This window comes from Crocodylus siamensis, chromosome 3, assembly GCF_052110815.1.
Source record: "Crocodylus siamensis isolate JL-2025a chromosome 3, ASM5211081v1, whole genome shotgun sequence".
Taxonomy (NCBI): domain Eukaryota; kingdom Metazoa; phylum Chordata; order Crocodylia; family Crocodylidae; genus Crocodylus; species Crocodylus siamensis.
This window is the reverse complement of record NC_143397.1, coordinates 124,354,297-124,373,201: the sequence shown is the minus strand read 5'-3', so window position 1 is coordinate 124,373,201 and position 18,905 is coordinate 124,354,297. Positions and strand designations below refer to the sequence as shown.

General features: G+C 42.6%; 1 protein-coding gene across 7 annotated transcripts in view; it reads right to left on the bottom strand.

Annotated features, from left to right (window-relative positions):
* SEMA5A (semaphorin 5A) overlaps positions 1-18,905 on the bottom strand; it is a 612,665-nt gene that overhangs the window by 205,997 nt on the left and 387,763 nt on the right. For all 7 annotated transcript variants that reach the window (XM_090039133.1, XM_090039134.1, XM_090039136.1 and 4 more), the window contains 2 exons: positions 14,271-14,556; positions 4,628-4,763 (listed from right to left, as the gene is read on the bottom strand). In XM_090039133.1, coding sequence (XP_089895259.1) covers positions 4,628-4,763; positions 14,271-14,556 — 422 coding nt within the window. The remainder of the gene's footprint in view (positions 1-4,627; positions 4,764-14,270; positions 14,557-18,905) is intronic.

Here is an 18,905-nt window from a genome sequence, read left to right as displayed (position 1 = left end):
ATCAACCATATAAAAAGAAAAAAATCTCAGTGCCTAGAAAATGGTTTGACTAGGAGTTAAATATGCAGGCTATTTTATACATTTAGCTCAATGTGACATCTTCACACTGAAACCACCACTAGCTTAAGATCTAGATGTAAATGTAACTTGCTTATTACAAAGGATATATGAATGCAGTGGTCTTCAGTCACTTCAGCTGAGGGCCAAACATTTCAAAAAGTTACAAGGCCCAGTCTGCAATTTGGGGCAGATATTATGCTCTGGTCTGCTTCCTTTACACCACTTAGGAAGAACAAAGGAAATGGAAACCACTCACAATTCCCAACTAGGGGTTCTACTTCATGAATGTAAAGACTTTATACCTCCTACAAGAAGATATGCTAGGTCAGGGGTGTCAACTGAGGGTACACGTACCCCCAGGTGTACTTGAGAAGGCCCTAGGGGGTATGTGTGGGCAAGCGGGGACAGAGCGCTGCCACCCATCATCCCGTGCTGCCCCGCCACACCCCTACCTCCCTCCCCACCTCCTGCTCCGCATCTGGCTGCTGGGGGTACACTGATCCAAAAAGTCTGAAAACTCCTGTGCTAGGTAATCAGAGGGACTTCTGTCAGGAGTGTTTCAAAATTCTAGAACTTGCATGTACAAGTAACACATTAGATAGAAAGATGCCATCTATGGAAGTATTTCAGTTAAGTTGATGCTTTAAGTCCTGATTTTATGTGATTTCCATTTCTAGTTCTCTTGTCAGAGCCACCTGGTTGGTAACAATCTACTGGGAGGATAAGTGGGTCTTATTCTGCAGAACAAAAAAGACCTGCATCTGTCCCTCTCTGCAAATTCCCTTTCATTTTGCAGGTTTCACAAAATGACTCACCTGAAACTAATTGATTTGAACAAGATACAGTCAGATTTGTCAGTCCAGTTTCGGAGGATTATATACTCTAGCTGATGGGTTTAAATCAGAGGGCACACTTTTCTGAAACCATTTCCTTTCTTTGCTAAGCTGAAACAAATCCTTAGCAATAAGTATGTCAAGCAAATGGGCTTTGCAGGGTGGAGTAGGGTGCTCCTTATATCCACAGCGGTTAGGTTTAGTTGCTGCCTCAAAGCAGGTTAAACACTGCTAAGGTTTGCCTACCCAGTGGTGCCAGTGTAGCCCAGACAGGTCACACCCAAGCGTGTCACATTCACTCATTTCTGCATGCACATTCCATACCTGGAAATATTCTGGTGAAAGACTCCTGGAGTGTTTTCCAGCTTCTCTCAAGATTTGGTTTCTCCAGTGCACTTGAGGAGATGCTGGAACACCCCTGGGACAGCTTTTGTGGCATATGTCCATTTTTATTTTTAGCATATGTGCAACAGTAGGTGAGTGGGGGTGTGCTTGGAGATATGTCTCCATCTAAGTGTATACACGTCTTTTTTGGGGTCTATGCATCTTCTGCCCCATGAAAATTGCAAAAAGACGTTTCTAGACAAGGATTTAGCCAAATGCTTCTGTTCTTTGTCAGATAGCACTCCATTTTTTGATTGCTTTGACACAAATGAACTGGACAAGAGAACCATAGCATGGTTACAAAGTCAGTGCTTGCCTCACACATAAACTCCTTCTTTCACTTAGATAGACCTGTAAATAGCAGAAGACTCAACCTGAGGCTTAATGGAGCTATGGGTCATAGAATCATAGAGAAATAGGGCTGGAAGGGACCTCCAGAAATCATCGAGTCCAACCCCCTGTCTGAGGCAGGATCATCCCTAACCAAACCATCCTATACAATCTATACTCTAAACTCTCCATAAGAGTACCATCAAACCTGACAAAACACAAAACATAACACCCTAACCAGCCACAGGTAAAGCAAGGGAACCATGGCAGCTAAAGTCCTGCCTCTATAAAAGGTTGTTAATCTATGTTCAAGAGACCCCAAGCAGAGGACCATGCCCACTGCTACAGAGGAAGGCAAACCCCCCACACAGTCCATAACAATCTGACCATGGAGTAAAATTTCTTCCTGACCCCAAATATGGCAATTGGTCAACCAGGAACCTCTGGCTTTGGTATCAACAAGAACAATGGCACACCCCAAACCCAGCCTTTGTTGCAGTCAATTAATTAATTGAGTCTGCTGGAGCATGGTCATTACTTCGCTTCAACAGACTCCGGTGTTATGTGTATCAGTATCCACAACAAGCTTTAGATAAAGCACCTCCACTGCCATTTTTCAGCACAGGGATGCTCTAGGTACTTTAATTAGAGTGGCTCTTAGCTGCTCTAATTAAAGCATGGCCCCCCTCCTACCCACCCTCACCCTCTGGCCACACACTCCTAGAGCGTGTCTATAAAGGCCCATGCTGGCTCTTTTCCTCATTGCCCTTTGGACTCTCCAGTACCAGCCTCTTGTAACTCATGTCCAAGTAATCTTCCTGGTCCCTGATGCAATGCAGCTTCTAATCTTTCAATCTTCTTCTCCACTGCAGACACCAGCTTTCACTTGGTGCAGGTGAAGTGCCCCTGACTCTCTGAGACGACCACAAACATAGTACTCCCCATGCGGGTCACAACAGCTGACCCAGACTCCATTTGTGCCTCCTTTGCTCCCTGGAGAACACCTACGCTGGAAGGAGAAGGAAAACAAGAGTGAAGGGGAAAGACAGAAAAAAGACACACTACAACAACCTGCACACCAAACACCCAAACCAGGGTCCTTGCATGCACTCTCACACATGTGCACAGTCTCCTGCACCCTGGCTCCCTCCTTGGGCAAACTCCCTAAGCAAACTCCCTCTCTGTTTGCAGCCTTCTGTTTACTGTTCATACTGTTCACTGGGGGCTGCCTTTTGATTAGGTTTCCTATCCTAGCTTCAGCCCTTAGTTACCTAAACCAGCTCCACACAAAGCAAATCCTGTCACTTAGTCACTCCAGAAGGGAAAAGATAGAAAAGGGGGATAAAAAGGGAGAGAGTGAGAGCATGAATAAAAGCAAACACTCACCACAGGGGAAAAAGTGGGGTGGGAGGAACCCCAAATACACACACCAGGTTCTAGGTAAACACTTTGGCACCGATCACCTACCCTAAGTCACTAGCATGGAGAGAAGCCTCATTTTTAGAATGCTTTGACACAGATTATCTGGACAAGAGAACCACAGCATGGTTATATTATGGCAGAAAGTCAGTGTTTGCCTCACATATAAACCCCTTTTTCTACTTTAATAGACTTGTAAATAGTAGAAAACTCAACCCGAGGCCTAATGGAGCTACAAGTCACAACATATCTACTTTCAAAACCTCAGTTACTTCATATTGCTCAAAGAGAACACACCTTGTGTACATAAAGTCTAATGAGACAGATGGGATTTTATGTTTCAGTTGCTTAACACCATGCAAACTTGGAGACCAGATCCTCCAGTCAGCTTTGTGCACTCATATAATCCCATAGAGCCTTACGAAAGAAAACATGGCTCTATCAAGGTTCATGAATCTATCTGCTTGGGTCCAAAGACAATCTGGTTTTCCTTTTTTTTTTTTTTTTTAATATATATATAACATCAACACCATACCTCTGCCTATCCTAATTAAAACTTAAAGTAATATGTGTCCCATATACATGTGGTTTTGATGCAGTGCTGGACACTTATAATTAGTGAGCCATGCTAATTAAAAGCACCTGGTGCTGTACTGGGAGCAGGTGTATCAGTGTCACAGTGCGCGTTAGTGCTGAGAAAATCGTGGCAGTGCACTTTGAACTAAAACACATTGAGTATGTTTTAGTTCAAAGCACACCATCAGCATTTCCTCAGCGCTGACATGTGCTGTACCACTGATACATGTAATGTGCGAGGCTGCCAGCACATGTCAACTTACATGCTCAAGCAGACTCGATTAATGTGCTGGATTTCCAGTGCATTGGAGCAGACTCCCCACATGTGTGTAAGTGCCCTTTGTTAGAAAGAGACCTTGGTCAAAAATTGCTTATTTTCATGGAACACTTTTAGAAGAATGTTTTTTAGAAAAATATCAAATATTTTGGAAAAATACTATGTACTATATTTTTGATACTACTAAAAAGTCATTTTTTTGTGAAACAGCATTTTGTAATATGAAAATACATAGAAAGTAGAACTAAACCTGTGTATATTAGGCGGATATGAACTGAAGAGAGGGTAATTTTTCCTGAATACACAAATATATTGTGTATAAATTTGTAATCTGAAAGTATTTTTTCCTTGTTAAGCTTGCTCTTCTGTGAAAAATTCCCATAAAATTTTAGAGGTGGGAAGTCATGCAAAAAAGCTGATAAAACATTCATCAGCAAATACTACTGTTAAAAGTTCACCATTTTTACTAAATGAAATTCTTAGACTGTAATCTCTTCTTCCTTTAGCCAATTTGGATGAAAATATGAGGATATACTTGGCTAAATATCAGTATTATTGATCATAAAGTAAACAGATGTCTATGCAATGTAAATTATTTCACTGATATCTATCTGAGCAGATAACCAGACTGACTCTAGATATGAAATGTCAGGTTCTTGTTTCCTGGTTTGTATTTTGATACCTGTGAACCATCCTATACTTCAGAAATGGAAAGCAACTAATGATAACATCTCCTGTCCACATATACCTGAAAATTAGGGTTAGGATTGGAATAAGGCAGCCAGGCAGAGCGAGAGTTCTCCTGATATTTGAAGGGTCCATTGAAGGCCTGAGTTATGGCACTCAAGTTGAAAACACAAACTGCTGATGCTGCTATGCTGTTCCTGTAAAAGATTCCAAGAAAAAAAATTAAATAAAGGTATTGGGGAATCCATTTACTGACCATGAAAAACAATATTTCCCACTGTAACTCTAAAAGTACTTCAAAAGTTAACTCTGCGACTCTAGATGTTCTCAAAACAACAGGAACGGATCAGCCAGAGGGTGGTCAGAACCAGAACACTCAGATGCTGTGAGGATTCAGGTCCTCTTACGTTCTCATCGGGTTAGTTTCGAGAATTGTGCTTGCTTGGTAGTTGGGAGACAGGGTAAATCCATGCATGAATTCAGCAGCCTCCATGACCACAAGTGGCAGCTTGTGCATGTCTCCTACCATGTGGATCAAGACCTTCATCTTCCAAGCACTTTATACTAACCCTATTCTGACAACGCACCCAGGAAAGGGATCCAGAAAGTATTCATTTTATACTTTGTAAAACAAAAGCATAGAAACAAAACCCCAAACAAAAAATCTTCCTTGTCCAGGATGATTGAGGGGGCCTGGGTTGATACCCAGGAGGTCCTGCAACCCAGTCCTGTTCTGATCGAACTACTTCATACACTTTTCTCCCCCCCACTGGATTCCACATATCAAAGCCACTTTCTTTAGCTAAGGAGGGGTAGATTGGATTAGTCTTCCTGTCCATTAATGAGATAATGCACTGAGATAATGGCACAGCCTGACAAGTCTTAGTTCCTCTAGAATCTGGATTAAACCTGTGGAGAGCTGAACTAAACCTAGATCTTCCAAGGCTAAGTACAGACAGTCAAAAAGTCTGAGGCATGATATACTAAGCTATGTACATTGAACTGATAGGCAAGTGAACAGACATTCACTTTTGATTCACAGGTTGCAGCCACATGCCTTGCAATGGATCAGGCCAGAAGCTGGGAGGCACTAGAGCATGTCTCCCTACTTGACTGGAGAAGATAGCTTGGGCCAACCCTAGTCCACTCACCCTGCAAGGGGCTGGGGGAAGGGGGTTACAAGGAAGGTGCAAAGCATCTTGGGATGTGGGGGGACTAAGTTAACTTGAATCTGGAGGGGATCTGGGACAGAAGTTCAATAAATCAATTTATAGGGCTGTGCAAAACACCATTGTTTTGTTTTGATATCTGTTTCACAGCGCCATGGAGCACAGCCCAGTGGCGGAAGGTGGGCAGAGCCAGGACCACGCTCCAATCAGCTCCACCAATCCCATGTAGCTCAGACCGGTGGTGGGGGGCAGGAAGAGTTAGGACTGCGCTTCACCTCCCGCCACAAGGCTGAGCTCCACGGGGCTCCAGAGCTGCTTGGAGCTCACCCCTGGCTCTCCCCTGCCTTCCACCACTGGGCTGTTTCAAAAATCAAAATGTTTCGAGTGTCTTTATTTTGTTTTAAAGGTGTTTCAAAGCTTCTTGTTTCATTTTGATTTCACTGTTTCAAGCTTGAAACACGTCAAAACAGCTTTGAAATGAAACACTCAGTGAAATTTCGCACAGCCCTACCAATTTAATCTAAATCAGTTAAGTCTGACACTACATCCCTCCAAATGACCTTAAACTTGTTTCAGCCATTTTGAAAGCAGCTTGGCTAGGGACAGCCATTATACATGAACCAGTTTAAGTGATCAGAAATGGGTTTAAACCTGTAATAGAATACAAGTTCAGTGCATATAAACCAGTTTTAAAATGGCTGAAAATGGTTTAAGATAACCTGGTTGAATGTAGTATCAGACTTAACTGATTTGGGTCAAATTGGTTTATGCAATGTCTGTCCCAGACCCTTCCTAGTTTAAGTTAAACCACAGTCCCCTCAGCATCCCAGAGGCTTTACAGCCCTGGGCTGTGCTGGCTGCTCCAGAGAACAAAACTGGCCCTGCCCCTCTTTTCCTAGCCATGGTTCCAACAGAGATTGCAGGCACAGCAGTGTCTGCCTGGCTTCCCCCTGCACCTCCACCCCACACCCTGCCTCGCTGCTTGCTATTCAAGCAGGGATTCCCCCCTCCCCACTTGCCTCCCATCTCCCACAGCATGGGCCCCAGCCCCACACATCCTAGGCATGTGATATGTTATCTAATGATGACGGGGGTAGGTGTGTGTGTCTCCAATTTCACTGGGATAGGCAGACAGAACAGTGTCTGCTTTAGACTTTTTGGAGCTAATCAGCAGGTCAGCTGGTAATGTATTTCCATTCCTTCCTTGGAAAAATCTGTTTAAGAAGAGATTGAACTAATGAGAGTGGCTTTTGTTTTATTGATGGGCTGATAAACACTGCTATCAGCCTCCTGCAGGCTCCCTCACCTGTCAGATTTGCAGACAGTGTGAAGAAGCAGGGAGAGGGAGATTGAAAAGTTCAGTATCATCAACAGATACATGCATTGCATACACACCCCCTTTGCCTCAGAGTGCTAGCCTGGGGGTGGGGTCTGGCAACACTCCTGCCCCTGAGCAGCAGCAGGGAAAAGCCTGGGACAGTGCAGGCAGGGTGGGGGTTTACACACTTGTCTAATCAGAGCATCCTACTGGGGCCTGGCTATTCCCCTCCCCTGCCCCCTCCCCCCCAGCTCAGCACCGTGGAATGAAAGAGAGGGATAATCTAGTGCCCCCCAGCTTTTAGCCTAAAGCACTGCAGGCATGTGCTGGCATTTCCTCAGTCCAGAAAGAATGTCTGTCTGTGCAAACTGGTTCAACCTAGCCAGGTTAGACTAACCTGAGAAGATTGAATCAGCTCAGGCTCAGGCTTTTTGAATGCCTGTCCCTAGCTTTTACGTGCACCAAACTTCCGTTGTGTTACAGATTTGAACTGACTTCAATCACTTATACCAGTCTATGTGCAATTTCTGTCCCTAGCCCAAATGACAATATGTGGCATTCCCAACATGCCTCACAAGTGCCAGATGACTAGCAGAAGGAAATAAATGACCAGGTAATTTTAACTTAACACTATGTAAGCTTACACACTTAAATAATTAAGCACTAGTCAGGCAAATTGTTCCAATCTCCTCTACTGCTATTGAAATATACCATATCTGCAGTGTACTAAGTTTATATTGTGAGAACATAATTCTGAGTATCGTGACTATCAGAATTTCTAATATAGGACTCAATAGTAAATTACTATTTGGCCATGACATGAAGACATAACTAAAATTACCTCTAAAAAAAGTGCAGCACTTGGGATTTATAAAATATCTGTAAAAATGCCTTTAACAGGAGCAAAACAAATAGAATGTTCAACAGCTAACAGTAAATTAAGGTCTGGAATTGCTCTCCTAACAATGCACATAACTCCCGGGATTAAACTCCTGAGCTGTCCCTTTTCACAATGTTAGATAAATGGATAGATAATGAAGCTGGCAGACAGTTCCACAAACTTTCACTGTGGGCAAAACTGCTGACAACTGATCCACATAGCATTATCTCTTCATAATACTCTGCTGTTTAAATAAGGTCTTGGAAAGCAAAATCTACTGTAGAAGCTTCAAATTGATATTTTACAAACTTACAGGGAAAAGAAAATAATCCCTGGGGATCCAATCTGCCAACAACAAAACAAACATCAAACTACCCTGACAAAAGAGCACTTTGCTTCCTTCTATTTGTCCATGTTATGGCAAAAACCCAAAACCTAGTGCATGAAAGGAAATTTTATATTATGACCATGTGCAGAAACAATTAGTCTCAAATGTGATAAAAACTTGTTGACATAAAGTGCCATAACAGGCAACTCACTCGTAATATTTGCAATAGCACTGTGATTGCGATTGTATGAAAGAAATAAAATTGTCCCCTTTGTAGACCTGCAGTGGTACTGGAGTCAGTGGTCACAGCAAACAAAGGGGGAGGAATTTGCTATGAGTCTCAGTTTTTACAAAGAGAAACATTTAACTTTTTCCACATCAAGTGTTTTACAGTACTTTTAAACAACCACTGGGGCCAATTTTCCAGATAATTCAGGCAAAAATCACTGTATTTTTAAGGAATGCTGAGTGCAGCCCAGTAGGACACAATGTGCTCCTCCATTTACACTGATGGAAATAAGTGCATTCTGGACACTCTCTAGTAAAGCACTTAATTCTTCCATAGGTAGATTGCAGGTTTGAAGTTCTTTGGGTGATATAGGGACAAGATGGCCAACAACCACTGCCCAATAGGTAAGAGCTCTGGCGGGGAAATGCAGCTGTGGAGTTATTCAGTGTAAAACCCCAATATTTTGCAAACAAATTGCATGAGTAGATAAACAATATATTGGTATTTTTCACTGACATTTTTCAGAGAAAAAAAATTCTTAAGCAAAAAAAGTCTATAATGACCTGACGAGGTTCTACGTGCAACTTTGGTTATCCTGGGACACAGCATCCTATGCAGCCACCAGAAGCAGCAACTTTAAACAAAGCCTGCTTTCATGGGGAAAAGGTGACCCCAGGGGTGGAGTCATTTCTAATTCTCCCCTTCCAGATCTTCAGAAAATATATAATTTGTAGATCATGCCACTTTACCACTCTATGAAATGGCAAACTCTTCTGATCTGGGGGTGAGGGAGAATGGGCTCCAAGTTCATAAGAGGATCCTTATGATGATTTTCGAATAGTATTCCTCTCTTGTGGGTTTCTTTTCCCCATGGAAGAGGAGTATTGATGCCTTAAAGGCTATGTGGAGCTATCATGTAGTGATGTGTGGAACCCTGCCATAGAACATCCGCTATGAAAGAAATGTCTGTGGCAACTGGTAGCAGTTAGTGAAACAAAGAGACAGATTCAGAAACTAGTCATTTAAAAGGAAAAATTCATCCATCTTGTCCCTACTGAACACTCCCAGCCCCCAGATTATTATTTTAAAAAAGCAACTCTCAGAACCAGATAAAAACCAAACCAAATCTTAGATAGTGAAATTTTAGAGGAATTTAGAACCCTAAGTCCAAGGATCCAGTCCCCAAAACCCTGCCTAAGTAGGGTGACCACCCATCCCCAATTGGGTGGGATAGTCCCAAAATGTAAACACCAAGTCCTGGTCCCAGATGGAATGACTCCAGGACAGCATTTGTCCCAGGTTCCTCTCAGCACAGTTCCCATGTCACTCCCTCTCCCTTCTCTCCCCTTCCCCCAACCTCAAGGGCTCTGTCCCCCTGGTTGCACGTGTCATTCAGAGACATCACAAAGTCTGAGGTTCTGCCCCCAACATGCTCCAAAAGCATGAACCCACCTTCAGAATGCCCTCCCCTCAAGGGAAAGTGGTGCTTGCCCCTGCTCCTACCATATGCACATGTGCAGGGCTGGGGAGGGAGGGCAGCCAGCTGTCCTCAAGCCTCCTCACTCCTCCAGCTGTCCCCATTGGTGCCCTATGTCACCACCTCACCACACTCACTTCTTGTTGTAGAGCTCCTACAGGCAGTGCCAGTGGTATAATACTGTCCCTTCCCCCCATTTCTTTTGTAAATGGCATGCGTCCTGCTGTTGCACTTTGAAAAGATAGTTACCCTATGCCTATGTGTTCAGGCACCTGAGAGTCCATAAGCATCTCAGTTTTCACCAGCAGAGCTCCTCAGATACCTAATGTTCTCCTACTGTGCATGTGCAGAGTTACCACTATCCTGGCTGAGCTGAGCATCTTGGTTACTAAGCTTCACAAACTTGTCATCCCAGTGTTCATGTCCTGAGAGTCTGAAACATGCTCTGAGCATATCTAACACATGTAGACAGTCCTCAGTTTACTGCAAATCACAGCAACTTTCTCTCAGACATGGGGGGAGTTGAGGGCCTGGCCACCTTATATAAATGACCAGCTATTTAGAGCACTACTCCAGGACATAGGAGATTTGGATTACACGCCTCCTGTACCTGAGACAGCTCAAGCTTATACCTTCCACCTCCCTGCTCTCAGAAGAGTGCCCTGACCACCAGGTTGGCCTGGGCTGGGGTATTCTCCATAGTCAGAAATGCAAGTCTTATGGACCTAAGAGGAAAGCAAGCAAGAGGGAGCCCAAGGAGCAGCTCAAGCAGTGGGGAATCTTGAGTTCTGGTCTCTGCTCCCAAAACTCATTAAAGAGTCATTAGAAAAAATGCATGAGCAGCACCTGGGAGAGGCTGGCAGGAAACGGCCTTCATTACTGGGCTAGAGATAGGCTCCCACCTGTTTGCTGCATCTCTCATCCCACAAACCTACCCTTCTTGGTTGTAAAGTTTTAACCAGATGGTGGCAAAATGCTCCTATGCCAGCCTGGCTTGGCCACACTAGAGGTTAGATGCTCATGCAGGCACTGAATTTGGGTCTACAAGGAAATGGTGGAAGTTGTAACAACTAGGCTATTACACTTACGTGTATACTGCACACCCCTGAAAAAGTCACGTGCCATGTTTTGGAATGGCAGAGTGAAGAAAAAAATAGATTTTTCCAGTCTTGCCTGCCATGCCCCCAGCTCAGCCAAGGCTGAACCCTCCAGTGGCATGGAGCAGAGGTACAGCCTAATACTCAGCATCACTTCCCCTTCGTCTCCCACTGTTGTTCAGCCAACCATCTACTGCCAATTTGACAGCTGCTGTTAGAGGGTTAAACCAATAGCTGGCAGTCCTGGAGCACGGGAATCGGAGTGATGCTGAGGATGGGAGTCTGCCCCTGCTCCATGAGGTTGGAGGCTTCAGTTCTGGCTGGCCTCCTGCCCTTCAGTGTTCCCCTGTCTCATCCTAATATGAAAATCAGTTTTAGATGGATGATTTTGGGGAAAGGATAGGTGAATAAATATGGCATCTAAAAAGGTGAGGTCTCTTTCAGCTGTTTTAAAATAAAAAAGAGGGACAAAGGTATAGCAAAGGTGCCTTTATCAAGAGAGGGCTCTAGGCTGTGAATTCCAGTCTCACACAAATGTCTAATTCAGGTTTGGGGATATAGGTGCATAAGCTCTACTGAAAGATGGGATTTTAGACACAGCCCTTTTCTTCAGCATTTTCTGTCTGACTGGCTGTCTCAGGCTTCTGAGTGTTACGAATAGTATCTCTTGATGCCTAACTCTCCAATCACTGCATAGGAAACTCAGGTACACAACTTGGGTTTGACTGCTAGAATTAAATGCTGAGTGTTGACATTCCTAAGTCTCTGTAGAATGGAGCCCTTGCTCATATATACTACCTTTAGCTCAAAACACACACAAAAAAGTATAAAAAAATATTGTCCCTGTATTATAGTTGGAAAATCTGAGAGATAGAGAAGCAAAATGCCAGATTTTTAAAGGCATTTGAGCACTTAAAGATACAGATAGGTGCATCTATCTCCATTTTTAGGTATCTAAATACTTTTAAAAACCTGGCTGAAAATGACTTATGCCATAACCACACAGCAAATGAGTGTAGAACTGGGAAAACAGCTCAACTCTCCTGACATTTCACAGTAGTGCCCAGTGCCATACCTAGACTCCTGGCAGTCCTGTGCAAACTTTTAGTATCGGGTCCCCTCTTTGCCAGAGATAATGATTTTTTTTTTCGCAAAAATCTTTATCACATCTTTGGTTTCAATGTCTTTAAACAGTTTGCTCTCTATTGATAACATTGCCAGCCCTGTATATGCACAATATTAAAACTTTCTTTTGCAACTGTAATTTTTTTTTCATTTTTGGGCCCCCTTTTTGTCCAGGCCCTGTGCAGCTGCCCGGTTTGCTCATGCCTGTGCCCGGGTCTGCTGGTGTCCCACATACTGAAGCAGGCTGCTGCGCGCAAGCTCCCAACAACAGTAAGGTGCCAAAACTCTTTCAAGGCACTTAAACAATAATTCTGAACTACTTTATTTGTGACATGTTAGCAAGTTCGTTTCTCAACTGTCGGAAATGGAATAACATTTTTTTAATAGTGATAAGGTCTTGACATTTGTTTGAGATTCTTTTTTAAAATTATTTGCCAATGTTAACAATTACATTTTTATTTTTTTTAATATAATAATGGAACTTTAGATTTGATTAAGATTTCTTTCTGGGACTCAAACAAATATCAAAACTGGCTGCAAGATAGTTTGGAATATCTTATACCAGATTCCAATGCTGCTAAAATCAAAGATAACAGCACTTTTTAGCAAAATGAGCAATGATCTTGTTATGCTCAAAAATGAGCCAATAACTAAAACGTTTTTCTATAGCTACATTTAATGTTGCATTCCACTAAAAATATCTTCTTCCCCTTTTGACCTTTCCCCTTGCCAAGCTCCACAAAACAGGTGATATTTTCCTTACTACAGCAAGATGGCAATGCAAATCTTAGGCCCCTCTATATGGTACACTGATTATGCAATTACCTGGTTAATTGTACAATTAATTTAGACTGGCTACACATGCAAATTAACTATGGTGCTTTAAAAATATCCAATCAGCTATAAAGTTATTGCTGGAAACTGTGTAATAACTTTATAGCTGTCTTGCGCCCCCATGGGTGGGAATCCTATCAACTGATCAGAGCTCCCAGCTGTGGGGACCCATGTGCACTCTGAAGCCTGGGAGCTTTGAGCTGATGCTGGCTCCCAACCATGGGAGCATATATCCTGGGAGTCCAATCAGCTGACAGGGCTCCTAGCCCCAGAGTGCCCCACACATTCCTGTTCTGGGAGACCGCAGCTGCTGTTATCTTTCAACTGTGGAGGTATACCCCATGGCTCAGAGACTACAGCTGGGAGACCCACATATCCCCACAGCTAGGAGACCAGCTGCTGCACAATCCTAGCCATGGGGGTACCCCATGCACCCCTGTGGCTGGGAGACCAGCTGCTGCAATCTCCCAGCTGTGGGGGTGAGCGGTTAAAGCTGAGAGATTGTAGCAGCTCATCTCCCAGCCATGAGGATCTCCCAGCTGCGGCAGTATGTGGGTCTGCCAGCTATGGTCTCCCAACCATGAGGGTATATGGTGCACCCCTGGAACTAGAAGATTGCAGCAGCTGTGGTCTCCCAGCAACAAGGATGTGTGGAGCACCCCCATGCCTGAGAGCCCCGTCAGCTGAGGAGCCTCCTAGCAATGGGAACTTGCTTCTTGCCAGTGCAGGTGGAGCCTGGGATCAATGGGATGTTGAGATCTGATTTGCAATCCCACAATCACACCTTCTGCCATGCACACATGGCATAACCAGAGTTGCAACTGTGTGGATTCTGATTAGATCCCATTACACATTTACCTGCATATATAGAGGGGCCCTTAAGGACAAAGCTTGCCTCTGTTGAGAGTACACTCCACAGAAGTTCACATCTGAAGCATCTGACCCTGCTCATTCTTTGCTGAAGGTAGGGCACCTTCAGATGGGTCACTGGTTTGAAGCACTTTGGTTATTTTTGTAATCTCTTTACTCTCTATCCAGTCCATTAACACAAGAACAGGGCATCTTTGGACCCTTTACACACACACACACACACACACACACACACACACACACACACATACACACACACACATTCCACATTATTATATTGCAGTGTGTGTGTGTGTGTGTGTGTGTGTGTGTGCGCGTGTGTGCATGTAGACATTTTAAAAATGTTTCATTTGTAAAATACAATGCAATTTACATACACATTAGTGGTAAAAATTCCGTAGATCAAGTCCAATTCTGGCAAGAAGAAAGTACTTTGTAGCTCATTGTAGTAAAATGGAATTTCTCCAGGGCGCGAGCAGTTCAGACGAGCTTTCATAAAAGTGGTCCAAGTATCCTCCAGCAAAAATCTGCCACCAATATCATTCTTGCAGACCCGAGCAGCCCGAGAGAACACAGTTTTCCCACAGTCATGCTCCACTGCATTCTCTCGAAAGAAGAAGTAGGTGAAGTTCCCAATGTCATAGGATGAGACAAAATTTGGCTCTGAAAACAGTTGGAGAAAAAAAGGAAATAGATATCACATACAGTTGATACATAGGCTTGTCCTTACATAGAAGCTAGGTTTTCACCAAATATAGAAGCAAGACAAAGCATATGTTTTTAAATCCAAACATTATTGTTATTTTTCTGTGCTGAAATAAAGGAAATGACAATGATGCTGATGTAGACATAACCTACAGTTCTGCATTTCTGGACATCCCAGGGAGAGTACAGAAAAGGTAGTTACTGAACACATGATTGCAAAAACCTAACAATTTCTAATCATAGTTTGGTGTAATAAACCAGATCTTGACAAGCATGTGAGTCTATTTAACCCTAGTCAGAAAGGGTTTGATCTTGTACTCATTGACAACATTGGTAAAATTCCCACTGATTTCAGTGTAGCAGTTAAGCATGTACTCGTTTGCTTGGATGACAAAGAAGGAACTGTTGAATTGAGACTAACTCCATTAAAACTTGCAATAATTTTGGACTATTTTTGTTGTTGTCTTCTTTTCTTTTTTAAAAAAAAACCAAATATGGATGCAACCGACTTAACTTGGCAACAAAAGTGAAAACATGATAGAGAAATCAGACAATACAAAAAAGTAATCTAAGAAATCAGAAACTAAGGAATAAACTACTGCAAGAAAAAGTGAAGTCAGAAATTATGGACAGCAGAAATAATGGGCATATAGCACATTTCCTGTAGGGTTTACTAAGGTTGAATAGTATCCAGGTTGTCGAAGGAAGCTGATAATTTGCTGAGTTTTTTAAAAGAAAAGCCAAATTAGATGTATGGTCTCTAGAGAAAAAAAGGCTAATTGTAAAATGCTGATGTTCCTAGAGTGGGAATGGGGTAAGAGTTCTTGCTTTCAATTCCAATATTCATTCTAAAAGTCTTTATCTGAATGTTGTCTATGATGCACAACACTCAAAGAACTTTATTAAGTAGATCTGGGTGAATGTTTTTCAGCAGAAAATGCTTGTACTAGAAGATGCTGACCAGACACAATTCCATTGAAAGTTTTGTCTGAAACCACCTGACAGCACATTAGACTCCCACACTCCCTGCCCCTCTGCCAATCCTCCTGGTAGCCTGCTGGACTGCCTTGCTCCTAGGTTCCTCCAGTTCCCCATAGCTTGCCTGGAAGGCTACCAGGCTCTGATGCAGCCTGTTTCCCTAGGTGAACAGTCCCTGGCACCTGCCTACCTAGTGAGGGAGAGGCAGGCCACACAGCTCCCAGCTAGCTTGTTTGACTTCCTGACTAGCCCGTTTGCCTGATGGTGGGCTGCCAGGCTCCTTAAGCCGGATGTCCACTTTCTTACAGCCCAGGTAGTCTGTCAAGCCTGACCACAATGCACTTCTACATCATAGAAGCCAGCTGGCTGTCCAGATCCCAGGACTATTCAGTTCTGCCGATGAGCAGAACTACCAACTGACCAGCTTCCCAACTGGTTGTCTACCTGTTAGACTGCCAGGTTCGGTGGCCACCAACTCCCCAAGTCTGGAGACTACTATGTTCCTTGGATGACTGGTTTTTCCTAGGCAGTCAACTCTCTGGCCAGGCAACTGTTACCTACCCAGGCATCCAGGCAACATGGCTGTTTGACTGGTTAGTGGAAGATTGGGTAGTTTGAAGCCCTGCATCCCATTTGGTGAACAGACACGGAGCCAGGCAGACCAAGGAGCTTTGAGGAACATGTTTTGTGTTGGCAAGAATTTCAGTCCTCCAAAATTCTGAACTTTTGTCCTGATTTGGGATCATCGTTAAAAAATATTTTTCCCCCATGGGATAGAAATATCATTTTCCAGGCAGCTTTACTGACAAATGCCTCCCACATATCCTTCTCACTTGATCCTTCCTTCTATCTCTTGTCCAATATTAATTCTTCTTCTCTCTCAACTTCCTATGATAACTATCTCCTTGTTTGGTTCTAAAGTTCTTGTACTGAACATAGGTCCAGATGCCTAAGTGTATGTAGGATCCTAAGAGTAATTGGATTCCATCCTGTTCAACTCCCTGAAATATGTTAATGCACCCACATTTAACACACCATTATCTTAGCCTCAAGACTAAGTCACAAAAAGCAGTAAAAGAGGAGGAGGACCCAGCCACCTCTTGCATTAACTGTGCATTGGTGACTTGAGCCAGGCAGAATAAGATCACAGTTCAGCTGACTGGATTAAGCCCATAATATCCAAGACTTTGGACGTGCTTACACATCCCTGATGGCGACGCTGCTACTGTGCCATGCTTTAGTGCTTCCTAAAGGTAGTGCACCATGCTTTAGCAACTGCCTGTACTGTTTTATGCATGAGGCAGGCAGTTAGTTTTCGCTGTTACTTTGATGTACTGGCAAACAGGGGAGTGCACCACTACAGTGAAGTAGTTGTCAGTCACGTGTAGATTCACATGATCACTACGTTGCCATAACATGTTGTATAGTGACATAGAGTGATGTGTAAATGCACCCTTTGAGTTCTAAAATCTGAGACTAAAGAAGTGAAACAAGAACAATGTGGAAATAGAAGTAAAGCTGGCATCATGTACAACACAAGACAAAGAGGTAGGTATTAGTAATGATAATGATTACTCTATTAGAGCCCTATGGGTATGTCTCTATATTCATTAATGCACAGTAGTTTCTGTGCATTTAATTTAGTACTCACTTAATGAAGTACTAACTAAACACAAAGTAACTTGCGCTACTGTGCAGTAGCACTGGTGCATGAGTTTTTAGTGATGCTTATTGTGCAGCAGCCTAATACTACTGCACAGTAGCAAATTAACATGGTTTTTGCCCAGCACGCTACTGCACAGCTTTATTAGGCTTCTGCACATTAAGCGTCTCATGTAGATGCACCCTGTATATTCAGACCACTTATATATAAAATTCACATTACAATCAACAGATCTGCATTCAAAGGAAAGCAAGATGGGAACTTAACTTGTGTTTTCCCAGCACTTACACTTCTCCATGCCACTGTTACAAAATAATAATTATTTTCTATTTCCAAGAGCACACCTAATATGCTTTTCACTGTGCAAACACAAAAAAAAATTCAGTGTCAATGGCTTAAAAGGCTTAACACTTTACTGTTAGAGTTCATATCTGTAGAAATTACACTGAAGTATTTATGAACACTCATTCTTTACAGATAGAAATATAATACATATATATTCTTAACATTATAAGTGGAGGGAAATGAAATGAGTATTTAAAAACTCAAACTTCCTTCAGCTGCTTTTTCTGTAAAAATGTGAAAGACGAAGATAAAGATACAGATGTTATCTGACAAACATTTAAACACCCCTTTCTGGGGGATGACTTGGATGGTCTACTCTAAAGCTGAAATCAGAAATTGATGTTAAAACCTTTACAACATACATATCCCACATATTAGACAGGTTAATCAGTTTGAGTAGATGTTACATATACATACAAATATGTGAGTTTACTTATATATTGTTTTTCTTATTTATAAATATGTTGTCTTTCATCCACTCCTAGAAGGGATCATAATTTCCAGTTCTATGGGACAAATGTCACACTACTCCTTCACTAAAAGTGATCTTAAAGTGCATTTAGGAATGTCAGGCTAATAGGGATAAAAACACTGCTTCTCATTGCCTGACTTCAATTTATATCTGTAACATATCTATTCACTGCTTCTGTTAAACTGTAATGGGTATAAAAGATAACCTTGGACCTCCATTACCATATAATGGATGAGGTTACTTCCCCACCCCATTATCGTTACAAAATGTTCTAATACTCAGGAGAGGGACTACTGCCTGGAATGAAAAAAGATTCAGCAATCTGGATGAAACTTAGGCTATTTGTGTACAGTAGAAAGGTTTAGTCCTATTTAAGTCAATATCCACTAATGGCGCGTAGAAAGGAACAAACCTCATGAGACAGGATGAAAAAGAAGGACTTTCAAACTGTGTTTGACTTTTTACAGTCTAAAAGCCCACTTGTTCTTTTAACCTGCTCAGCAGTATCAAGACTGATCTATAACACTTTTTTCTTACTTACTGCACAAATCCTAACCATGTAGACTCCTTCATTTTTTCCCCATAAAATATATTTGTGGGAAAATTAACCACTAAGTCCCTGGTCTGGACTGGACCAGCTGAGACTTCTAGCTGCCCAGTGACTTCAACAGAAATCTATGTGAACAGACAAAGACCTGAATGCAGGATTAGGGACACATAAAACTGTATTAAAAGTGCTGGAAGTATAAGTGGTGGACAGCTGCTTAGCAGGTCATAACTGTTAGGAGTTAAAAAGTCCCATAAGAAGGAGCATAACTGTTTTCATTCTCCAGCGACAAACCCATGTAA